This window comes from Colius striatus, chromosome 13 (genome assembly GCF_028858725.1).
Source record: "Colius striatus isolate bColStr4 chromosome 13, bColStr4.1.hap1, whole genome shotgun sequence".
Classification (NCBI taxonomy): Eukaryota; Metazoa; Chordata; class Aves; order Coliiformes; family Coliidae; genus Colius; species Colius striatus.
Window position 1 is genome coordinate 22,149,858 of NC_084771.1, and position 23,169 is coordinate 22,173,026.

Below are 23,169 nucleotides of genomic sequence, written 5' to 3' on the forward strand. Positions count from 1 at the left end.
AGGCTGCCTTGTCTCAGGCTAGGGCTTTGCCCACAGGCACAGAGCTGTCTGTCCCATGCTCCCACGGGTCTGCACCGAGCTGTCGAAGCAGCCAAAGCACCATTTCTCCCTTTCCTCTCCCGAGCGTGGCTGCAAAACACTCACCGGCTGTGCTAATAAACGGGCGCAGTGGGAAAGAAAGAGGTCTGGCAGCTGCCCCGGGCTGCGCTGAGCTGGCCAAGGCTCCCACATGGCCGCTGCCGCCTCCGCAGGCAGGGCTGGCTCGGGCCCAGCGCCTGCCCGCAGCCAGGGCCCTGGCACGACGGCATGCGGGCAGCTGTGCCACAGCTGGCTCTCCCCGGCCCGGCTGGGGCGTCGCGCACGGAGAGCTGCCTGCCCAAAGCTGGGATGAGGCACAGGGACTGTCCCGGGCAACTGTGGGGCAGCAGCAGCTCCTTGGGACACACGCAACCCATCGCAGCGGTTGTGCCCCTGGCGCTGAGGGGAGGAGGGAGATGAGACCCACCCCCTCCATCACTGGCATGGCGTGGGGGTGACGGGGCAGGAGGGGGCCAGCGCTGGCCTTGCTGCCCGGTGAGGTCCAGCGATCACCGGGCTCCTCTGGTTCACCCGAGGTGAATTACTGCTGTTCTCTCTGGAGGTGACGCTGTTCTTTGCCGTTAATTGATCTGGGCATTTGTAACTTGCTCTTGCACCACTGTCAGCGCACACTTTCCCCTTTCTCCTGGGAGAAGCTGATAATTAGGCTATTAGCCAATAAAGGTGTGGGCTTGTTTGAAGCAGAGATAGGATTAGTTTATTTTAACTTGATGAAATATGCTCTGGCTTGAAATAATTACACGATTTGCACTTAGCACCTCTCAGCCCAGGGCATTAAAGTGATTTACAAGCAATTCTGAAGCCTGCTGGGAAGATGCTTTTGTCCTCCTTTACAGACATGATATGCAAAAACAGAGGCTGAGGGCCTGCCCTGGCTCCTTGGCTGGAGACGTGAGGGGCTCGCGGGGTCGCTTGGGAGTGCTGCCTCTGTGCGATGGGGCACAAGCAGCAACAGGCATCGCCTGTTACAGAGCTCTCCCAGCACCGACAAGTAAAATAAACCTGGTCCGGCGGCCGTGGCGGGGTGACTGCCCCAGAGTGCCAGCACCAGCACCGACTGCTCCGGGGCCCAGCACCGCAGCGAGGAGACACAAGGGAGGGTGAGGAGGGAGCTGGGATGAGGAGGCCAGGGAGTTGTTTGGTAACAGTATGGCCTGGAGCAGCAGGGCTAGGTGGGTGCTGCAGCGGTCAGAGGGGCTGGAGAAAACCTGGGGAGGGGGCAGCGGGGGACGCAACACCAGGGAGGCGCAGAACCCAGGGCGAGAGGGTCCAGCGGCAGGACGGTGCTTCCCCTCCCCGGGGCACCGTCACTCTGCCGGCGCCCATCGCAGCGGCACCGGCGCTCTGCCCGCCGCGGGGGTCTGCGGTCCTCGGGGCAGCGACAGCCGCGGTCCCGCCCGCCGAGCGCCGCGGCGGCGCCACCCCCCCCGGCCCGGTGCGGCCCCGCCGCCGGGCGGTGCGGCGAGGCGCGGGCCGGCCCCGCAGCCCCCGCCCCAGAGCGCAGGCGCGGCGGAGCCGGTGCCGGGGCTCTGTCCGCCGCCGTGGCCCGGCGGGCTGCGGCGGGCAGCGGGGCCGGCGGCAGCATGCGGCAGGCCCTGACTCAGCAGCGCCCGGCCGGGCTGGCCCTGCCCGACTCCGTGGGTAAGTGCCGCGGTGGGGGGGGCGGGGGTGCGTGGCCATTTTGGGCGGTGGGTCCCGGGGGCTCCGAACCCAACTGGGCTGCGGCGGCCGAGGCACCCGCCGGCCCCGGTTCCGTTCCCTGCCCGCCCCGCTGCCTCGCGGTCCCGCGGGCGCCCAGCTCCGCTCCGGGCCCGCCCCGCCGCCGCTCAGGCGCAGCCTCAGCGCAGGGGCTCGGTCTGTCGCCCCGCGCAGCGCCGGGCACCGCCGGCCCCCTCAGCATCCCTCGGAGCGCGGACGGAACGGGCGCCCGCGCCCGGGCGGCGCTCCTGCGCCCGAATTAGGTCAGAGACTCCCTCGCAGCCGCTCCGCGCCGGCTGCCGATTGCCGTTCTGCCACCCCTTCGAGCGGGGACGGGGCCCCCTGAGCGGCCGCAGCCCCCCGCCCGCGGGAGACGTGAGCTTTGGGTCACAGCTCGCAGCCCGACGGCGCAGCGGGGACATGGGGTAAAAGGAGAAGGGCTTTGGCAGGAAAACGGCCCGGTGCCGTCTGCCCCCGGTGCTCCTGGGATGAAAGTTAAAGCTGGCTTCCTTGGCGACTTTGTGCATAATCTGTTCTTGTGGCTTTCTCCCCAAAGAACAAGATGGAGAGGTCGATGCTGTTTCTGTGCCATCTTGTCTGGTTTCTTCTGATAATCAGGAAAGAGCCTCAAGTAAATTGGGGCATTACAGAGATACGTATTGCCGCAAACTTTGAATCTGGGTAAAAACTGCTAGGACCTTGTTTTTAGAGCGGGCTTATGTATGGCATCTGTAATAAGAGCGTGTTTCACAGGCTTAAAATAAAAATGATCTTTCTGAAGTCTGTCCGTGTTCTGAGTGCTATTTTAGCAAAATAAATCAGCCAGACTGCAGACCGCATCATTGCTTTGCACCTTCCTCACAGAGTTAAGGACAGTGTCTCAAACCACCTTGTGTACTCTTGGTGCAAGTTTTGAGGTACCTAGTTTGGATAAATCACAGAGAAGAGGCTGCTAGTATCTCTTAAAAGCAGAGATAGCAAAGCTGCTGTAGCTTCACTTCTGTGGGTAGAGCTGTACCAAGCTCAGCAGCGAAGAGGAGAACGATCTAATGGGGAATTTTGGCAAAACTTAACGTTGAGAGAGAGGATTTTGCCAGGGCAAGCCTTCAGCAGCTGTTAGTGCAGATACTGAGTGTGAGTCCATGTATGCTCAAGGAGCCACAGGCATCTTTACAGAAGTACAAATCCACTTTCTCAATACACATAACAAAATGTGTTGTCAGGGAAAGAAAGAATGGAATTGATGTCGCAGTACAGTGCTGAAGCGGAGGTAATCACGTTATCTCTTCAGTTTCATGTCTCTCCAATGTCAGGTTAAAGGATTATGGTTGGTTTTATCAGGGCTTAGAACAAAAGCCTTTTGGTTTTGTGAGAGTTTTTGTTGTTGTTGCTCTGGTTTTTAATCTTGTGAGAAATACTGAAAAGCTTTCAGGAATTTTCCAGTTGAGAACTTGTAGTTTCACCTCTGTACTGCACGCTGGCGTGTGCCAGTTGTGAGCTGGGAAACAACAGAGAAATACAAGAGTGGAGAATACGGTGGCTCTGAAACAAGTTCGGCATCCCCAAGCAGTGTTTCAAGCTGCTGCTTTTAGAGTGTTTTCCTGCAGAAATGCTATTACAAAGTCCTCTGGTTTTGAGGGAAATGGCACGTTGGGTTGTGCCGTTTTGAAGCCTGTCTGATGGAAGAGCAGGAGCGCCTGTTTGTGCGTGTGAGCACTGTGCTCGTGTGCCCGATGCTCACTCAGCCAGACTCTGCAGGGAGTGTTTGCGTGGCACACAAACATCTGCACACCCACACAGCCTAACCCCAACCACTTTCAGCTGCCTAAGGAACATATGGCTGGTTTTACTTATCTCCTGCTCATTTGCCAGCCAAACTGTAGCAGTAATCAGGGGTTTGGTAATCTACCATGTGTGTAAGCAAGACAGGTTCATTCATTCTCTCCTTTCAGAACTAATCTGTGTAAGAAATAGCATTTTTTGTCTCTCATTCCTGACGTTTTGTTTAGCTAAGCCTTTAGACCCAGTACTTAGGAATTTTACAGTGTTTTTCTGACACTTGCGTTTAAAAGGTAACTTTGGAACTGGAGTGTGGCACAAGCTATAGAGTGCTTGTGAGACCATACAGATGGAATGGCCTCATACACTGGTGAATTTTGAGGACTCTAAATTTCATATTTTTAGGGGGGGGCAGATTCAGGAGAATAAAAATGTTAACCCCCAGTGCAGTGTGCAGCTAACAGCTGAGTACCTGTGTCTCCATCCTGAAGTAATCTCATGAAAAACTCAGGATCACTGATAAAAGATCCAGCCTAGATTTTGGTGTTGACTAGCGGCTATTTGGTTTGATTTTGTTTGAAATTAGTAACTGTTAAGCTATTCATTCCAATTAGTGTTGAGAGAGAGGATTTTGCCAGGGCAAGCCTTCAGCAGCTGTGGATGCAGATACTGTGAGTCCATGTATGCTCAAGCAGCCGCAGACATCCTTCGAGAAGTACAAATCCACTTTCTCAATATACAGACAACAAAATGTGTTGTCAGAGACAGCAAAAATGGAATTGACGTTGCAGTACAGAGTAACGCTAGTACTGGTTGTCAGGTTCCTTGCTTTCAGACCCAGAGGTGTGGTCAGAGCTGTGCTCTGGGCCATGAGCCCGTTTGTAGGTGGAGAGCTTTCCTTCCAGAGACACTAGTCAGTCAAAAAGGACACTGCTTTTTGTTCAAACCTCTCTTGCCCTTAGTCTCCTTGTGTTGAGTTTTTAGGTCCCAAGTGCAGGACTTGGCTGTGATTTCAAACTCATCTGGTTAGTACGGGTGAAATGATCCAGCTCTGTGCCCATGGCAGCCGTGCCAGCCCAGCTCGGATGGGCACGGGGAGGGAGCAGTCCTGCCAGCAGCCTGGCTGGCAGGGCAGAGTGAGTGTGGAGGAGCAATGGAGTGCTGCACCACTTCTATGTGGGGAGAGCTGTCCCTGCAGAGGAAGGGAGATGGTTTTTACCAGTGTATGTCCATACAGCTGCATCAGTGTAGTTGTTAGAGTGAAAAGATCTCTCTATCTGTGCAGTAAATATGCTCAGACTCTAAAGAAGAGCCTATGGGCACCTGGAGCATACAGCTTCAAGGCAGAAAGCTGCCCAGCAAGGCTTGGTGTGCTCTTCTCTCTGGAGAATTTGGGCAAGGAGGTTGTGCTTAGCTAGGTCCTCCAAGGCTTTCTGCAGGTGTTTTATCTTACCACATAAAGGCTGTCAGGGGGCCCCTGAACACCTCAGATGGGGGTTCCAAATATGGTTTACTCTAGGGAATACACCAGTGTTGGTGAAGCAGCTCCTTGCTCTTGGGACATGTCCCTGCCCTTCTCTGAAACACTCTGAGAAGTGCTGGTAGGATGCACATCACGTGGGAGCCTCTGGGATGGGAGATTTTTCTGCTTCTGGGGCGTGTTGGAGAGCCCCAGGCTGTGAGGATGGAGTTTGGGGTGGCCCCAGCATCCCACAGGGAGCACAGCAGGGGACTGTTGCAGTCCAGTACCCATCTGCTCTCAGTGGTGCTGGGTCATGTCTGAAATGTAGTCAAAAGGGTTGTTCCACAAAGGGAAGCAAAGGTGGCAGAGCATATGCTAAACAAACACACCCGAAGACGTTGTTGAGTGTAGCATCACAGCCAGCTGATGGAGTCACTGTTTTATATTTATGCTTATTTGGGAGAGGTAAAAATAGATAAAAGAAAGAGCCCATAATCAGACAGCTGTAGATGTGTTTTACTGATCCACAAATTTGTTATTCAAGCATCTAAAAATGCTTGGTCCTTGCCAGCAGTAGGGGGTGATACTGCAGGAGAAGGGGCTGTTACTGGCGATGGCTCATTTACATGGAAGATTGTGGAGGCCTTATGACATGAATACAACGAAGTTTTCCCCCCTCAAACCAAATGGCATGCAGTGTGGTTATTTGGCTTGATGTAAGCAGATGGATCAGAAACTAAATAAATGCCTAATGGTAATAGTTCCCTTAGCTCAGTTGCCCCAGGCCAGAGGGACTGTGAGGCTCCCATTTATCCAAATGAGCTTTGCAAAGTTATGGTTCTTAAGGCTCCCTTCGTCTCTGTCTGAGCAATAATAAGTAAATGGAGTCAGATGCCCTAGTAATGCTTGATAAAGCATGTTAGTGAAGGTGAAAAGTGACAGCCAAACCCAGAAACATTCTCAAGTTAGAAAAGAGGTAATTCAGCACGCTGTGGTTGGCGGTGGGAGGAGAAACGTGCGGTACCGTGACTGTCCCCAGATGGAATCAGCAAATTCTGTTGTGTGTGTGTGTTTTTAGGGTCGTTCAATAGAAGAAAAAGAAATTCCCTCTACGTAACTGTGACTCTCCTCATTGTGTCAGTATTAATTCTAACGGTGGGCCTAGCTGCTACAACACGAACCCAAAATGTGACTGTTGGAGGTTATTACCCAGGGGTTATTGTAAGTATAGAACTCCTAGGTAGGTCTAGAAAAATTATTGCCTACAAAGTCCCTTGTAATGCTGCAAATGTTACAAAGGGTGATCTTGTCCTTAATATTATGCTCAGCTATTTCATTGCCATTTGATTTGTTTGTTTTGTTATTATTTTGCACCTGCTGCTCATTCCCATGCAAAAAAACCCCATCCCAGTGGCAGCTTCCTCTGAGCTTAGGTAGTAACATGCTTTTGAGCTGAGGATGAGACAGATCAATAGGTCTTGTGTCAATCAGAGCAACCTTAGCACTTCTTTTGTTTGCATACATTAACCCCAGGAGGAAGTAAGGCAAAGACGGTTTGTAGGTGCCAAGAGCATTTGAGAGACCAGGTCTTGAAGTACTGCTGACGTGAGCTCGTGCTCGTGAAGTTCACATGCAGAAGGGTTTAATGATTCTGAGTCCCTGAATGAGGAGAAGCACGTTAGCAGTAGCTGTGGCAGCTTGCCAGAGGAGTGTGCACATCAAAGCAGTTAGCACATCCATTTCTTCTTTTTTGTTGTCAACAGATGAAAATGGGAAAGGACAATCTTGTGGCTTCAAATGGCTTTAATTTAGACAAGACCAGTGGTGCTCAGCCTTCTTTCCAGTAGATGTATGACCCTCCTGCAGAAGCATAAGGGGCAAGTATATCGCGCCCCTCACAGCATGAGCAGAGGTCTAACACGAGCTGGAAAGTAGGTCCTGGTTCTGTACCTGTGCATGTCTGAGACATGCTGAAAAAAAGGGCACAAAAAGAACTGAGCTGCAGCCAAATCAGCTGTCTTAGCAGGCTGAGTGTAACTGCAGCCCCCCAGCCAGAGGCTCCTGCTCCAACAGCTGTGGAGTCCTATGCATTTAGGTTTGGAGCCTCAAAGTCGAAGCTTAAAGCCTGTCCAGGTAACTAGGTAGAGACTTGTTCTTGCTTTGTTGCAGTTTGATATATTTGCTGCCCATTTCTGATCTCAGGGAGGTTTATACTTCTCAGTGGACAAGCTCTTCGATGACAGAAGCCCCTTGACAGCCAGTAGTGTGGAACATGTTACAGACAGTGGGGCCTCTTCAGTTTAGGATTGATTTTCTGGCTTGTCCCAGCACTCCTGCATTTAGGTCTGATCTTTTTTAAAAGAGACATATAGCAGGGAAGACGTTGAGAAAGGTGACAGGCTGGCTTCAAACTCTCCACACTTAGCCCATGCTCTGTCAGCCTGAGTTGAACCTGTACTTCACAGCAGGTCCTGCAGACTGATGCAGTTGGTTAGAGCCTGTTGTTCACATCCCCTTGACACCTCCTGAGCTATTTATGCTCTGGGAACAGCAACATCACATAGGCTTTTGTGAGACTCAGTCTACTCAAGGAATTAATGCATTCCTGAACTTGGGAATTGCTCTGAGCTACTTTATTCAGAGGCACCCTGACAGTTTGTCACCAGATTCATTAACCCATTGTGTGGAAATGTGTGGTGACTCTGCCTGTCTCCCTGCACAGGAAAACATTTCAGTGTGCTGCTGGATGCTTCAGCAGGTGCTTAAAATAGCTGATGTTTCGTAACAAGCTGGGATTTCTCCCTTTACTGTGGGAAAAGGGCTTGCTGTGGTGCATGAATACTTGGTGAGTTGTCACCAAGCAGGTGGCTTCCACAGCCCAGAAGAAGCAGCTTCTTGCAGGTCTTATCATCCAGAATTTCACACAAATATTAGGCCTGCGTGCATCTCTGCCAGGGGTTTCTGTGCACCACCATTAGTTGTACCCTGAGTACTCTGCATTGGTAAGGAAAAGACAGAGCTAGAAGTCTCTTTGTGTGCTGGGTGATTTCTCCATAGGTGGACCAGATCCACAGATGGGATCATCTCATGGGGCATTGGACGTCTCATCACTGCTATTCCTAATGCACCGTTCTTTCCTCCTTTAACTTGTATGTCTTGGGCAAACCCCTCTTGTGCAAGGAGGAAGCATGCAAAGAAGTGGCTGTCTGATGCAAGGGGTTCTCTTCCCAGGCCCCTATTCCTGAGGGAGGAACCAGGCACTGGAGACTTTCCAGGTATCACTGGGATTTCGTTTGGTTGAGGTTTTTGAGGTGGTTGTTTTGATTTTTTTATCCTAAACAGTACAGTTCCTCACTGACATTACTGAAGGAGCTGAAGCAGACTGTGTGATGACATGTCCTGTAACCAGGCAGCCATCAGCCTCCTCCATGACCACTGACAGCTTCATGACCACATCTGTGAACACCTTGGCAGTGCCTCTGTGGGAAGGAAATATCCTCACCTGTGGCTGGATGACTGCCCTGGGCTTGGGAAGCCCAGAGCGATGCTCAGCAGACGAGAGTAACAATTAGGTGCAGAGGACAAGTGCCCTCATGGAAGTGAGGCCCTGTGAGACATGTGAGTTGTCTCCAGGTTATACCAGCTTCCAACATCTGTGTAAATGACTGACCTTTCATAGTCTTTGACTGGCAAACTTCTTCTGTAACGGCTCCTTGTCAAGCATGTTGACTCAGGGTTTTATTCTAGAAAAGTACATTCATTTTGTGTCCTGCCCTCCCTTCAGACAGATATTTCAGGGGATGATATCCACCAGCAGATAAGGGATGCAATTGGTGGGGATTACCAAGATCTCTTTGTCCCATTTGCAGAAGAACAAGCGGTTTTCCCATGAATGCAAGGAAAATTCCTATTAATTAATGTGAATCCACCGATTTGTTTGTTCTTCACCTGTTGTATGTACAGACTTGCCCTAATTTCTTCTTTTTGAATTATCATAAATTCCTCTGAGTATTTCACCTGTTGTTTTGAGGCAGCTCTGAAACACCAGAAGGATGTTTCTCTTAAATGTGTTGGATGGAGCTCAAAGGGCACAAAACATTTTTCTTGAGCATTTGCCTTATGTGTGTGTTGCCACACAGCTTCCTTGCTGCTAAACATCACCGAATTCGAAACTATGCCTGGAACCATGTCACTGTTAATGCCTGGATCTCCCGGGTTTGGGGCTTGGAATTGAGCTGTAACTCGTGTTACTCGGGGCAGATGGGTGTTATTGCTTCCCCAAGCTGAGCAAAAATAAGCTCAGAAGCACTGACAGGTCATTTTAGAACAGTTCAGCCCTGCCCCTGGCTCTCTGCCCTGCCTGCCTGTGTTAGGCAGCACCTGGCTTTGTTACCGTGCTTCCTACTGTGGTAGTTTGTCCCTGATGTGGGGACAATGGTCTCTTGAGAGCTCAAAGCGTGAGGCAGGCAGCTGAGAAGCAGCAGCGTTCTTGGCCACTCTGTGTCAATCCCAGCCCACGGCACTGCACCAAATGGGACTGGGCTGAAGCTGAGTGGGGGAAGATTTAAGGCCAACTTCGCATCACCTTTATGTCTGCTGATCTCTGCACATGCCTCTGCTTGTCGGTGTCAGATGTATTAAACCTTTGTTTTCTATTCCTGACTCTTAAAAGATGGATTCCAGGTTAGTTGACTCATTCTTGAATCACTGCAGCTGGTCTCGTGCCTGAGACGAGTGCTTCCCGAGGAGCTGGCTGGTTATTTGGCACTCTCACGTGATTCTTCACTTCCTCCCGATCTGCTGACTGGGTTTGTACCTGCTGAATACGACCAGTCCAACCATAGGACTTTTCTGGCATTTCTCATTTTGCTGTCCCATAGAAGTGGAGTTGGATATACTCTACACTCGTAAGAGACCTTTCTCAGTGTAACACAGAAGTACTTCTGCATCTTCCTCCGTGGTTTCTGGTTGAAATCCCTCTTTCTGGCCTGGCTGAGGTGTATTCTGTCCTAGAACCTTCCATTTAATGTAGTTAAATAGCTTAAGGCTCCAGAGGAAGGAGGTGGGAGATCTCACTCCTGACTGACTTTACTGAGCTAAGTTGTTAGTTATGGAAGCAAGAAAAGATGCTTTTCCTGGAGTAGCTTATTCTGTTGGCTGGGCTGGTGTGAGTTCTTGGTACAAGACCCTGGTTGATGCATCTTCATCCTTGGAAATGAGGGAGAACAGGGCAGAAAAATGTCTAAGTCTTCATGAGTATGGGTCTCCTTCATTTCATGCTTCACATCAATGAACTCTCAAAGTTGGAAACTTAGATGATTACTCACACCCTTGATGAGATTTCAAAAGCCTGGTCTGCAACTGCTAGGGATGTGGTCCTGCTAGGTTTGCATCTGGGGGCTGCTGAGTGCTGGTAGGGTTGTTCCAAGACAGCAGTGCATATCCTCATCCACCAGCCATTTCTCAGCATCACAGGGGAGGGGATGGAACTCAGAACTCATCCTTTTGGTTTTTACCCATGCTTTTAGTGTCATATAAGGGATACACTTGATAGTTCATACTAGTGAGAGACTGCACTGATTCCTTGCTGAGGCAAGAGTGCTCACACATTTGCAGTGTGTTCTTTTGCTGCTTCTGGATTTAATTGTGTTCTGTTTGTGTGTAAAATGATGGATATCCTCTTGATCTAAAAGCTAACAATATGCTGTTTTTCAGCTCGGTTTTGGGTCATTTCTTGGAATCATTGGATCAAACTTGATAGAAAACAAAAGGCAAATGGTAAGTTCATTATAAAAACTTTTTGAAACAACTACAGTAACTCGAATTTTGTATGTAAAGAGGATTCTTGGCTTTCCGATTGGGGCTGTGTACCTCCTGAGAGCAGAGGTGGTTTCTGACAGCCCAGGAGAACAAGGCTGCCAACCCTCATGTTTTTAAATTATTTAAAAATGCTTAAGGAAGCGCAGAGTGACAATAAGCAGTCTCACTGAGCTCAGGGGGATAGTTTTTAAAGGGCTTGAAGCAGAGTGTTTGGAGTTTTCAGGACAGTCAGTGCTTCACAGCCTCATGCCCAGTGCTTGTTCTGTGGAGCTGTCACACTGTGCAATACTTCATGTGGTAAATAACAGAAACCTAACGTATTTCATTTAAATCCTTAAAATAAGTTCTTAGAGGCTTGGAGGTCTGCAAAAATAGCTTTTGGACACTTTTTATTCTAAGCAAAGGATAGAGAAGATCAAGCAGGTGGTGTAACAGCCAGCCCAGAGACCAGAGGTGAAAGCTCTGAGGGCTTAGCAGGAAGTCCTGGAGGACTGCTCAGAGCTTTCTGCACTAGGTCTAGAGAAGTCACCAAGGTACCAACATGACAAAAAACATAAAGACTGGTGTAACTGAAAAGCAGCCAACTTCCCCAGTGTCACTGATTAATGTATGTGTTGCTGGTGCTTGTTTCCAAACACGTTTTCAAGTAGGAAGGAAAACCGAGAAGCTTTGCACGCTGTAAAGCAGCAGCTGGGGACCTGAGAAGCACAGAAGATGCTGCCCAAACCAGCTGCATGGACCACAGCCCTCTCTGCTTCATTCCTTGTGCTGTGAGGAGGCTTCTGTGTGCTGGGGCTGGGCAGCCACTGTCTAGGCAGATGCCTGGTATCCCATCCTGTGGAAGCAGTGTTTAGAAGAGAGCAGATGGGCAGTGAACATGCAGATTGCACAAACCAGATGAGACCGGTGCTGCTGATAATATACAATCACAGTTGAGCTTGTGCTGGGGTGGGAGGGGGTCACTCTGTGCAGTGGGGACAGTGCTGGCCCAGGTTGACCCTTTTGGCAGGTACAGGGGACATGTGGACTTGCCTGGGTTTCTGATGGGCCCTGAACATGTCTTATAGATGCTGTGTCACAAACCCCTCATCTTTCTGCTCATGCCTGAAGGTAGGGGCTGTAGTGCTTGGAGATGTCAATAACAGGGCTCAGAGTTGGTGAGAAGTCTGTTGGGAGCATTTAGCAAAAAGAATGGGGAGACAGCGATACCAGAAGAAGCTGGTACTTGATGCACTCCTGGCAGGCTATTAAGCTCAGTCTTTCCTACCCTATTTTCTCTCCTTGCCACGTGTGACTGGCTAGAGGTAGCATGTCAGGAGGTACAGACCAGCTTCTGCCAGCCTCCTGCCTCCACTTGGCTCTCCCAGGAGCATGATTGCAATCCACCTTCCCGATGGTTGCCCCATGCTCTGGCAGTGAGGTCCCTCCAGCCTTCCTCATATGGGGTTGCACTGGGGCAAAAGGGAAAGGTGCTATCTCTGCAGCCTGGCCAGCTGGCCAGCACTGCTATCTGCTTTTGCAGGGGTGGAGCTGGCTCTGCAAGGGGGTCAGGGACCAGATTAGCAGCGTGTGCTGCTGAGCAAGGCTAAGGCACGTTTGCCAAGCTGCAGAGGGAGCTGGGAAAAGTTCCTGCTTGCCCTAATCCAGAGGCTGGGCTGCCTTGCCCTTTGCTTTGCAAGTGGCATGTGCCCAGCAGAGTGGGAGAGAACGAGGTAGATCCTGAAGGAGAGGAAAACTGCCTTTCCCACAGTCAGACAGTGCAGGGGAAGTGGGTTTCCCAGTGGAGATGTGTTGTTTTCATCCTGGCTCTGCAAGATCAATGTGTCTTCTCTTTCCTGGCAGAGTTTCCAAGCCTATTGCTCATCATGTATTAGCAGCATGTCAGGGTCTGGTTGAGCAGTGACCGTGTTATGCCAGTCCTGCATTCCTCACAGGAGTGCCCATGAGTGACAGCATAGCTCTGACTTGTTTGTTTGTTCTGAAGAGTCCTGGGTCGCCTTGTGCTTGTTCTTTTCACGTCTCCATCATTTTGTGTCCTAAAAAGCATGCATGACCCAGCTCTGCAGGGATTGCATCACTGCTGCCTCGGTTGGCAGCTTGCGTGTGCCTGCTTTGACCGCAGAGAAACGCAGTAGCTGTCACTTATTGTCCCCGTGCTTTAGTCACTTCTCCTTGCCCAGGAGCACTTTACAGTAACAGCTTTGTCCATTATATATTTCCATAATACCACTGGCAGCACGGGACTTATTTTCTTGTCTTCTGTGAGCTTCCCTAGTGGTGTAACTCACTAAAAGTCAGTCTCGGTGTTGTGTGTTGGGCAGTTGCTGCTCAGTGACGGCAGGGAGAGCGAAAAGCAATTTCTGCCGCCATGCTATCGCACATGTTTCTGCCCATAAGCTGCCTGGGGAGTGTGAGGAGTCAGGCAAGCCACTGTGGCTGATGGGCAGAGCTCACCTGAAGCAGCACTCCTCACTTCTGTCCAGCCTGCTGCCGGGAATAGATCTGTCTCGGTTTCCCCACCCGGACGTATTGGCCTTCATGCTGTGTGTCTGCATTCCCCACTTGTCAAAGTTAGGGGAGAGCTTTTTGTTCCCCTAGGGAGGGCCCAGTGACACTGCCCACCTGCCAGCACAGCAGCCAGCTCCCACTGACACCCAAGCTGCTCACTCAGCACTTTGCAGGTGAAGAGTCAGCATTTTATGTGCGTTTGTGACAGTCATCTGTGCCATGGAAAAGTAATAACCAGCAGCTTCACAGCCCAAGTGTCACTGGACCATGGCCTAAAGGGAATCTCAGCCCAGGACACTCCTGCTTTGTGGTTTGTGTGCTGCCCAAACCCCATTTGTCTTGCCCAAATGCTACTCAGTGTGTCTGACTTTGGCAGGAGTTACATCAGTGAGGACTAATGACTAATATCCCACAGGGAGGGGAGCTTCTGCTTGCTACAGTCACAGTATTGTCAACTCAAAATCAAAAGTCTTGCTTACAATCATGGCATTAGCTAAAAACTGGGATTTTTAAGATGAATTTGTGTGGGTTTGTCTGCTGTTTGATTTCCACTGTAATAGATTCCCCATGTTTGGTTTTCAGGCTTTTCTTCATCTGAAAGAGAGGAAACCATGTGTAAAGAAAGTGAGCAAATCCATTTCTAACACCAGATCCTTATATCCTACTAGGGCTGTTGTGAAAGTGTCATCATTAACCTTGTGTTATTTTAAATAACCACATTAGCTCTTACCTGCAAGCAGAGGTGACCGACAAATACCCTGATTGTATATATTTAGTGTTTGGCTCCCTTCCCATCTCCAAGGGCCATGCTATTTAGGGAGAATATCCTCTTTCATGTATGTATGAAACAATGGACAGTACAGAGAAAAACTAAACTTGCTACAAAAACCTAAGCCATGAGCCTCGTTTCTTCCTCCAAGACTGTAAGAAGCGATGCTTCTCTCCTGGTGTGCTTTCACTGCTTGTGGTACTGCAGGTGTGGTACTGCTGTGATGGATAGTGCAAGCTGTGATCCTGACGGGGAGATGGGTCTGAGTGGGGAGGAAATGCTGGTGTTTACACAGAAACAGGGTCCCAGCATAGGACCTGATCCTGGAAAACTTGTCACCTGCTGCCATCTGCAAGTGCTTTGTGGCACAGCATCTAGTACTCCAGTAACAGCTTGTTAGGAGTGACTGTGACTTGTTTGTATGGTCACTGGGTTCACTTCACACTCTGCTCTGTCTACTGCTGCAGTTTATTTGCAGTAGGACATCTAGAAAACCATTTCATTTTCTGTCTTTTGAAGCTAACTGAAGTGAGCAATTGTACAGGGACCATTTCCACTGTCCCAAGTGAGCTTCTCCACTTGTTGCTCAAGCTGACCTGGTCTGCACATGGAGGTTGCTGGAGGAAGATCCATTTTGCCTGTTTTCACTGAGGGAGGTTTCTGTAAAAATACTGTGATTTACCTAAAAAACCTGAAAACACATGCAGGATCCCTCTGGCTTGTGTTTCTCAAGGGGTTTGCTTTGTCTTTCTGAGAACTGGATCCTCGTGCAGTGGCAGGAACCAAGGTTTTTGTGGAAACTTAACACCTGGAGCTTTAAAACAAACATCCCCATGCCAGGAGACCTGTGATATCAGCCAGTGCTGGCCAAGCTAGCTGTTAGGTTTGTATTTGTGCTGTTAGTGATTTTTAGTACTGCTCAAAGCTCCTGATGACTGATCACCTTTGTACTTGTGGAAAAGCAGGTTTTAACAGCTGCCAGTGGCCACCACTTGAAGGCTGTGATCGCTGGAGTGGAAAACCAACAGGGAGAAACCCACCGAAGCGTTCAGTTCTTTATGTGGAAATGCTGCTGTTCCCCAAGCTTCGTCTTTATGAATCTGTTTGAATGCTGCACTTACCTTCCCTCTGTGCCCTGTTCATATCCCCAGTGTGCTTTGCCAAGGGAGTTTGGGGTCAAGTTAGGAGCTCTGTGTGGTGAGCTGCTCTGGAGCCTGCTAGCAGCAGCTGAGCTGCTGCTTGGGAAGGAGGAGAGAGGTCATGACAGCCCTTGTGCATTCTTCCTGCACCTCAGCACGAGCACTTGGGCAGGGGTGGTTTTTCAAGTGGCTTAGCAAGAGGAGAGACTTTTTCCTTATACCTGGCTTGAGGTTTGAGTATTTCTGTTTTACCCTCTGAATGCTTTCATGTTAATTTTAGGAATGGCCAGGATGGGAACAGTGGCAAGAGGATCAGACCTGTCTGACTTACCTCCTTGAGAGGAGGGTGGAGGAGTCTCTCTGCAACCTCCAAGCCAGGGGGAGAGACCTCATGGGCTGTGCTCTCCACAACCCAGCACTGGGGAGCCCGGTTGGGCTACTGTGAGGTTGTACAACCCCCATGTTTCAGGCTGGTCACCTGAACCTGGTCTCATGGTGTTGTGCTTGTGCCCATAAGAAAACATCTTCTGAAGGTGCAGTCTCACCTGAGACGTTCACGTGCAGCAGTCTCCTGTGTCCTTACAGCTGGGGAGTGTTCACAGCAGGGTCCCAGGAGGGAGACAGGAGAAACCTCTCTCCTGGGAGGAAAGACAGCAGTAACCAAAAGAAGAGGTATCTCTTCAGCCTAAGTTTAGTGCTTGGTAGTAATAGAAGAAGTTGCATTACAATAGGAAGTCCCCAGGGAACCAATCTGGCACAGCACTGCTGCGCCTGATGCCTTGTAGGAGCAGATGCTCTTCTTTGAGGCTCGAATCTCAGGGACTTCAATGTGACCAGTCTGTGCAGCCTGGGCAAACATTTGGGTCATTGATTGCTTGAGGGCTTATTGACTGTGGTTTATGTATGCTTGTGGAGAGGGCACGAAAGGCTTGGTTGTGGAGAGGCAGATGATACTTTGCTTTGTTTTCCTTTCTCAGCTGGTTGCATCGATCGTCTTCATCAGCTTTGGTGTCATTGCTGCGTTCTGCTGTGCCATAGTAGACGGTGTCTTTGCTGCCAGACACATAGTAAGTGCTTCCAGGAAAACACAAGTCCTGCAACGCTCCTACTGTAGGAAAACAGGTGATGGTGTCCACGATACCCTATCAGGCCACATCAAACCCTCTAAACATACAGAATCAGAGAATCGTTTTGGTTGGAAAAGACCTTTAAGGTCAAGTCCAGTCACTAACTTAACACTACCAAGCCCACAAGTGTCATGTGCTGAATACTGTTTGAAATCAGAAGCTTTGGGAACATGTATCAGTTTTTCAAAAGTAATTAGAAGTTAGCAGCAAGCATCAGGATCTTAAAACTTTGCTTTGGTTTTTTTTGTGTATGCTTTATGTGTTTACTGGTCTCAAAGATGTAACGTGAATTGCAGCTGAGGGCCAATATATGAGCAGTAGCATCTAATGTATTTTAAATGTTAGCAGAGGTAGTTCTTAATGCTGAGTGAACTGCTGGGTGTTAGAGTGAAGCAATTTGATAGGAAGCTCATTAAAGCGTTAGAGCACAAACAGGAAGCACAGTAGGTTCTCAGTTTCTGTTTGGTGACTTCAAAAGATAGGGCTCCTCCACTGCCAATACAGCAAGGTGTGCCAAAGCTGTAGTTCTTAGTATGGAGATGAAAAACACAATTCCATTTCAACTTTTTAGTTGACGTTTATGCCTGCAGACAGATTTTTGTCCTGCAGCTCTACAGTTTGATGACTTTTCCTAAAAAAACAAATAATCAAAACTTGGTAGAATGGGATTTAAAACCCCAGATTTGGGGTTTCTGTGTGGCTCAAATGGAAAGGAGTTTCATAAGGTCAGAATTACCCATAAACAGGAAACTCCCCTCATCAGCTGGCTCATTATTCTCCATGTAAAGCTGGCTCCCCTTTCCTGCCCAGAGCATTCCAGTGGTAGAAAGATGCTGAATGTCAGGATTTGCTGACAAAGGGCAGCTCAGCTCTTCTGCATGATAGGTCTCCGTCTGTCTGGACGCAACCAGCGAGTCTTGGCCTTTCCTGACCCTTGTGAGGGCATGTGAAGCATTAGGTTTGATGAAAAAGTGAAGCTCCTTTTGACTCCTGATCCTGGCCATGTGTGTCTGAGCCCTGCAGACTCACTCAGATTTGTAGGCGCTGACCTCATGAGTCGGGTGAGGACATGAACTGGGACCTCCTCCCAGGTGGCCCTGGGGATGTCTGCGTTCCTGAGACAGCCAGAGCTGAGCAGTTGCGATAACGAGGCCTCTGGTTTCTGTCTCTTGATGAACGGACGTGCTTTTGGCCTCTCTTCACCCCCTTAACAGTCCAGAAATGTCACTGTCTGCTGGAGACGTGCTCCTGCCACACCAGCACATAGTGTTCTCCCTGGCTGTGGCCCTGCCACCCCCAGCTCTGGGGCAGGTGCTCAGAGAGCCAGTCCTGGGAACAGCTCACTGATGCTTTGTCCTGGGGACCGGGCTGCCCCAAAGTGAGACATTAACGTGTGTTTGCAGGCTGAGACATTGGTAATCCTTCAGAGCTTCCCCACAAGTCACTCAAGCCCAGAAACACAAATTTGTCAACAATTTAAAGAGAAATTTTTATGATTCAGTGTGATGAACCCTTGGAAACGTGCCAGGCAGCCCTGGGATGTGTCTGCAGGAGGGAGGAATGACTCATTAGGTTCACGGTGGGTGCCCTCACCCAATCAGGCTTAAAAGCCTGTCCCTCCCATGGTAGCTGCAACAAATACACACCTCCAGGGACCAGGGTTAGACCTCGGCCGGGGTGGGGGGGCTGCATGGCTGGGAGTGTTGCAGAACAGCCACTGTGTTGAGGTGCTGATGCGAGAGCAGGGTCTCTCTCTAGCCTGGCTCCCTGGCCCAGACCAGCTAGCTGATTTGGATTTTGCTGCAATGCTAAGCCTGGTGCTTTTTTTACCTGCAGGATCTGAGGCCACTGTATGCGGGGCGATGTCAGTACTACTCCAAGAGCACGACCCCACCAGAGGTGAGAGCAAGTTGGGCTGGGCTGTGTGGGAAAGAGCCAGTGTCGCGGTGCAGGTGGAGGAACCTGCTGCCAGGCTGCTGCTCTAGTGTCCCAAAAGGCTGTGAAGCAACGAGGGGGTGCAAGGCTGAGCCCAGGGCTGAAGTGGGGTTCCAGGAGGACTCAGGGAGTAAATTCCTCCATGCATTGTGTTCCCACATTAATAGTGCAGTAGGGGGGTGGGGGATAGGAAAATACACAGTTTCTCTAGATCTTAGCTGGGTGTTCATTACAGGAGCAGAGTGGTGGGTTAAGAGTTCAGACAGCAGTAGCTTCCATGGATACAAGCAACATGTACCATCCTCTGCACCTCTGCTGTCTGTTTTCTTCTCGAAGAGAAGCCCACTGGGGACAGATATTCCTTCCATGTACTGCTAGTGTACTGCTTTAGTAAGCTAGTCACCATGTTGCATTAAAAGGTAAAGTAATTTGGCAGAAAATAACCCCCCTTGTGTTCCAGCTTATGCTCAGATGTCAGAGGGGCTGGGGGCAGCTAGGTTTAGATTCTGAGTGATATCCAATTTGGCACTATTAGTTCGGTCGAGATGGAGCCAGGCTGTTCTCAGTGATGTCCAATGATAGGACAAGGGGCAATGGGTACAAGCTGGAACAGAAGAGGTTCCAAAGAAGTACAAGGAAGAATTTCTTCACTGTTCAGGTGAGGTAGCACTGGAAGGGGCTGTCCAGATGGATTGTAAAGTCTCCTTCTCTAGGGACATTCAGACCCGCCTGGATGAGTTCCTGTGTCACCTATTGTAGGTGATGCTGCTCTGGCAGGGAGCTTGGACTGGATGAGCTTTCGAGGTCCCTTCCAGCCCTTGAGATTCTGTGCTTCTGTGGTCATGTTAAACCTACATGAACCATCATGAACTGTCAGGGCAGCTCAAGTTGAGCAAAGATGTTAATTCCATCAGTCAGGAGGTGAACTGAACCTCTCTGAGACTTCCTCCCCACTCCCAAGAAGAATGAAGCATTCAGCTCTGGGGCCCCAATGTAAGAAGGACGTGGATTTGTTGGAAGCAGGTCCAGAGGAGGCCACAAGGATGATCAAAGGCCTGGGGCACTTCTCCTACGAAGACAGGTTGAGAGAGTTGTGGTTGTTCAGCCTGGAGGAGAGAAGGCTCCAGAGAGACGTTACAGCAGCCTTTCAGTACCTAAACGGTACAAGAAAGCTGGAGAGGGACTTCTTACAAGGGCCTGGATTGATAGGACAAGGCATAATGCCTTTACGCTGGAAGAGAGGAGATTTAGATTAGATATAAGGAAGTTCTTTGAGCATGGTGAGGCCCTGGCAGAGGTTGCCCAGAGAGGTTGTGGCTGTCCCATCCCTGGAAGGGCTCAAGGCCAGGCTGGATGGGGCTTTGAGCAACCTGGCTGAGTGGAAGGTGTCCCTGCCCATGGCAGAGGGGTTGGGACAAGATGATCTTGAAGCTCCCTTCCAACCCAAACTTCCTGTGATTCTGTGGTTACAGATGCACTGACATCACATTGCACATTCAGCTCGGTTGTGCTTCGTGGACTCACACAGCCCCACTCGGAGCGTGGCAGCATCCAGTGAGAGACTTTCATGCCCAGCCTAACAAATAGTGCAGTTTATTGAAGCAACAGGTTATACAGGTTCTTGTGGATTGCTGGTGAGAGCAGACTGTCTGCAAAAACCATGTGCAGGTATTGAGAATATGAATAGTCCAGCACGTGAAATCAGAGAGATGAGAGAGAGGTTTGTAGTTTTCCAAGCATGCACTCGGGAAGTGCAGCTCTCACCCAGAGGGTCCCTGTGCGGGGGGAGAGGTGCAGCCCATCTGCTGGTCCCAGGAGTCAGAGGCAGTCTGTGGTGGAGTCTTCCCTGATGTAGTCACAGTGGTATCTTCACTAATAGTCCCCCTCTCTTAAGCCATTGTTGTAATGTCTTTTACCTTCAAGGTAGAGCTCGAGTGACTGATCGTACAGACCTTTGTTGTGATTGATGCAGAGTTCTCTCACTTTGCTTTTAAAGGTATAGATTAAAGTCTCAGGACACATACTCAGTGAGAGGTGGCTGCACCTCCAAGGCTGTTGGGAGTATTTGGATATTATAATGAGATTATAATGAGCAAAGTTCACTCAAAGGACAGCATTTTGTCAAAATGTGACAGACTGTTGGCCCAGAGGATCAAGCATGCAGCTTATCGGTTCCAGTGTACCATGCAGTACCCTTCTCTCTGCAGCATGTCACAGAGCCTGGCTACAGAATCTCTGCTCGGTCCCAGGCTCCATGCTGGCTGCCCAGGGAGCCAGGGATTCCTTGCATACCAGCTGCACTCCTCCCTGGAATCCTTTGCAATGTTTGTGTTTCCTTAAAGTGTGAACAATGCTATACCTGTAAAATAAGTTTAATTTCCAAATGACTTCCAGTAATTATTGCACACACCACTGTGAGAGTCGTGCTCTCGGGTTGTGTCATCCTGTTGACAACTCTTTGCTCTGAGTTCCTGCGTGGTGGGAAGTGTTAGTTCAGCAAGGTCTTGGCTGCTTGTAAAAGTTGCACAACCCCCTTCCGTTGCAGGCACATGCTTATCTGTCACTTCCCTGTGGTGAAGGAAATGCTGTTCTGTTCTAGTCTAGTGTGTCTTTATTCCAGTGTAACTGTGTGCTTTACAGGAGCTGTGCTGCAAGATATGGAGAGAAAAACCTGCCTGGGGCTGGTCTGGAGATCAATGCAAAATGTACATGTAGAGCAGGGCAAACAGCAGCAGAAACTGTGTTTGGTGATCACATCCTTATGTGTTTCATGTACTTTTTCTGTATTCACACAGGCAATCTGTCACCCCCAGCGCCGTGCACCTTGCACCCCGAAGATAAAAACCAACACCTGCTTCTGCTGTGACCTGTACAACTGTGGAAAGTAAGCTAAAAATACCGATCCTGGCCGTGGGAAGGGCAAGCACTGGTCATGCTGGTTTGCAGGTTCGGCCAGGATAGGGCAGGAGCAAGATATTGCTTAGTGACAGCCATTGTGGGAAGGGATCTTAAGCTGTGGTTGTTAGCCACAAGGATTCCCAGCAGCAGATAACCAAGTGAAGAGGTGTATGAAATACACTAAAGCCATCCAGCTAGGGGTGAGCATGCTCTGGGCCAGCCCAGCTGTAAAAATGAAGAGGGATGGAGTTTCCATTACCTATGCTCGGTGCCTTCCCCAGTTTTTCCCCTACTGAATGTCCCTTATCCTGACACCTTCCTTCCCTCCCTCTTGGCACTGCTTGTCCGCTGGGTTTTGGTTTGGAAGCTTGAGGAGGTAAAAAACCAGGACATTGTTCTTCCTCACCTTGTCACCATTTCATTCCCCACCTGCTAACAGGGAGCAGAGTTCCCAGGCTGGTGCCACCTACAAGTTCATAAATCAGTGTCCTCTCTGCCAAGCCAATGTCCTCCATGGGCCCAGGAGGCTGGCTGGAAGGTGTCCGTACCAGCACTGTGCAGGGATGAGTCAGAAGGGTGGTTGCCAGTCCAGAACCACTGCGTAGCAACCACACCATCATTACATCTGGCTGCCGTGCCTAAGCCAATGTAATTTACAGCATGTGCTGCTTATATCCCTTGGAGTGTCTAATGTGTGTCAACAGGCAATTAAGAAGTTGACTTTTTTAATGCTGATTCTTGCCTAGGGCTGTTTCAGGCTTAGCATTTCTCACTACTTAGTTGGGCTTGCCCCCACTTCGATTGTTGGCTGTGATGGAGCAAGATCAAAAGCTGCTGGTGGGAGAGGGTGGTTCTGCAGGCTGGCAAGAGGAGGGCTTTGTTTCTGTGGAAGCCATTGCAGAGGGGTGAAGTTTGTACTTAGTTTACAGAACACGATCCCTTTTTACTAGCTGAAGAGAGCAATACAGAGAAGTCATTGGAATAAAAAAACTTACCAGTTTTCTGTATTATTTTTCTTCCTCACTTCCCCCCAGCCAGGCTGGCTCAAGGTCCTGCCTCTGACCCATTTTCCCCTCAGATTTACTAGTTGTTACCATCTCAGTCTTGCGTAGTACCACGCAAGTGTCCTGCACCACGGAGCTGCTGGTTCCTTTGAGATCTCGGTATGAAAGGCAAACACTCAAGGCTGTGTAGCTCACTCATTATGTAAAGGAGAGAAATTACAGAAGGAGTGACAAGGATCTTGCATCCTCCTGCTGCTGGGGACCCGTCTGTGGCAGCACCAGGTGGGCCTCTCCCTGCTGATCAGGACGAGCTGTACTTCTCTGCACAGCGCTGAATGTTCTCGGTGGTACTCCAAGGCTCAGGGAGAGCTTTCTGCTCTCACACATCTCCATAGGAACAAGCTCTTGCAAACAGTGGATACAGGTTGTATTGTTAAAGGCAGTTGCTGGGGTTATGCAGAGGTCATGCAGGCTGATCTGCAGGTTTTTGCAGCCTGTGGTTATGCTCTGCTCCTGGGGAGCTGAGGCAGTATGTCCTGCTTCTTTGCCATAAATGCAAACCTGTTCTTCCCCATTTCCTCAAAGCCCTCGTGCAGTTTGAGCCTAACCCCACATGTGAGCTGGGAGAGAAGTCATTCATAAGCCTTTAGTATTGCTTGTCCCTGATAAATGTGTTTTCTTGAGGGGAATTTGCTGTAGCAGAGCAGTTGAGTTGGACACGCTTGTGGCCAAGCCCTGGATGCCAGCAGGCCAGCTGTGCTGCCCTGTGCCCATCCCAGTGCCACCTAGCTGCTCTGGTGCCTGAGAGGAGCAGCCAGCCCTGCCCTGAGAGGCAGCTGCCTCTCCTTGGGGCACAGACTCATTTCCCTGCTTAATTCCAAGACTGGTTTGTCCTTGGGAAGCCTCCAGGGTCTCTGTGGAGATTTCAGAT

At 50.0% G+C, this 23,169-nt stretch overlaps 1 protein-coding gene across 3 annotated transcripts in view; it reads left to right on the forward strand.

The window, feature by feature from the left end:
* Window positions 1-1,154: 1,154 nt before the first annotated feature.
* Window positions 1,155-23,169, forward strand: part of TMEM255A (transmembrane protein 255A) — a 28,834-nt gene continuing 6,819 nt past the window's right edge. For 2 of the 3 annotated variants that reach the window (XM_062007014.1, XM_062007015.1), the window contains exons 1-6: window positions 1,628-1,740; window positions 6,117-6,259; window positions 10,754-10,816; window positions 16,252-16,341; window positions 18,238-18,300; window positions 21,132-21,220. In XM_062007014.1, the coding sequence (XP_061862998.1) occupies window positions 1,683-1,740; window positions 6,117-6,259; window positions 10,754-10,816; window positions 16,252-16,341; window positions 18,238-18,300; window positions 21,132-21,220 (506 nt within the window). In that variant the 5' untranslated portion in view covers window positions 1,628-1,682. Of the gene's footprint in view, window positions 1,200-1,627; window positions 1,741-6,116; window positions 6,260-10,753; window positions 10,817-16,251; window positions 16,342-18,237; window positions 18,301-21,131; window positions 21,221-23,169 lie in introns of those variants that run through there. The other variant, XM_062007016.1, reaches the window with a different exon arrangement.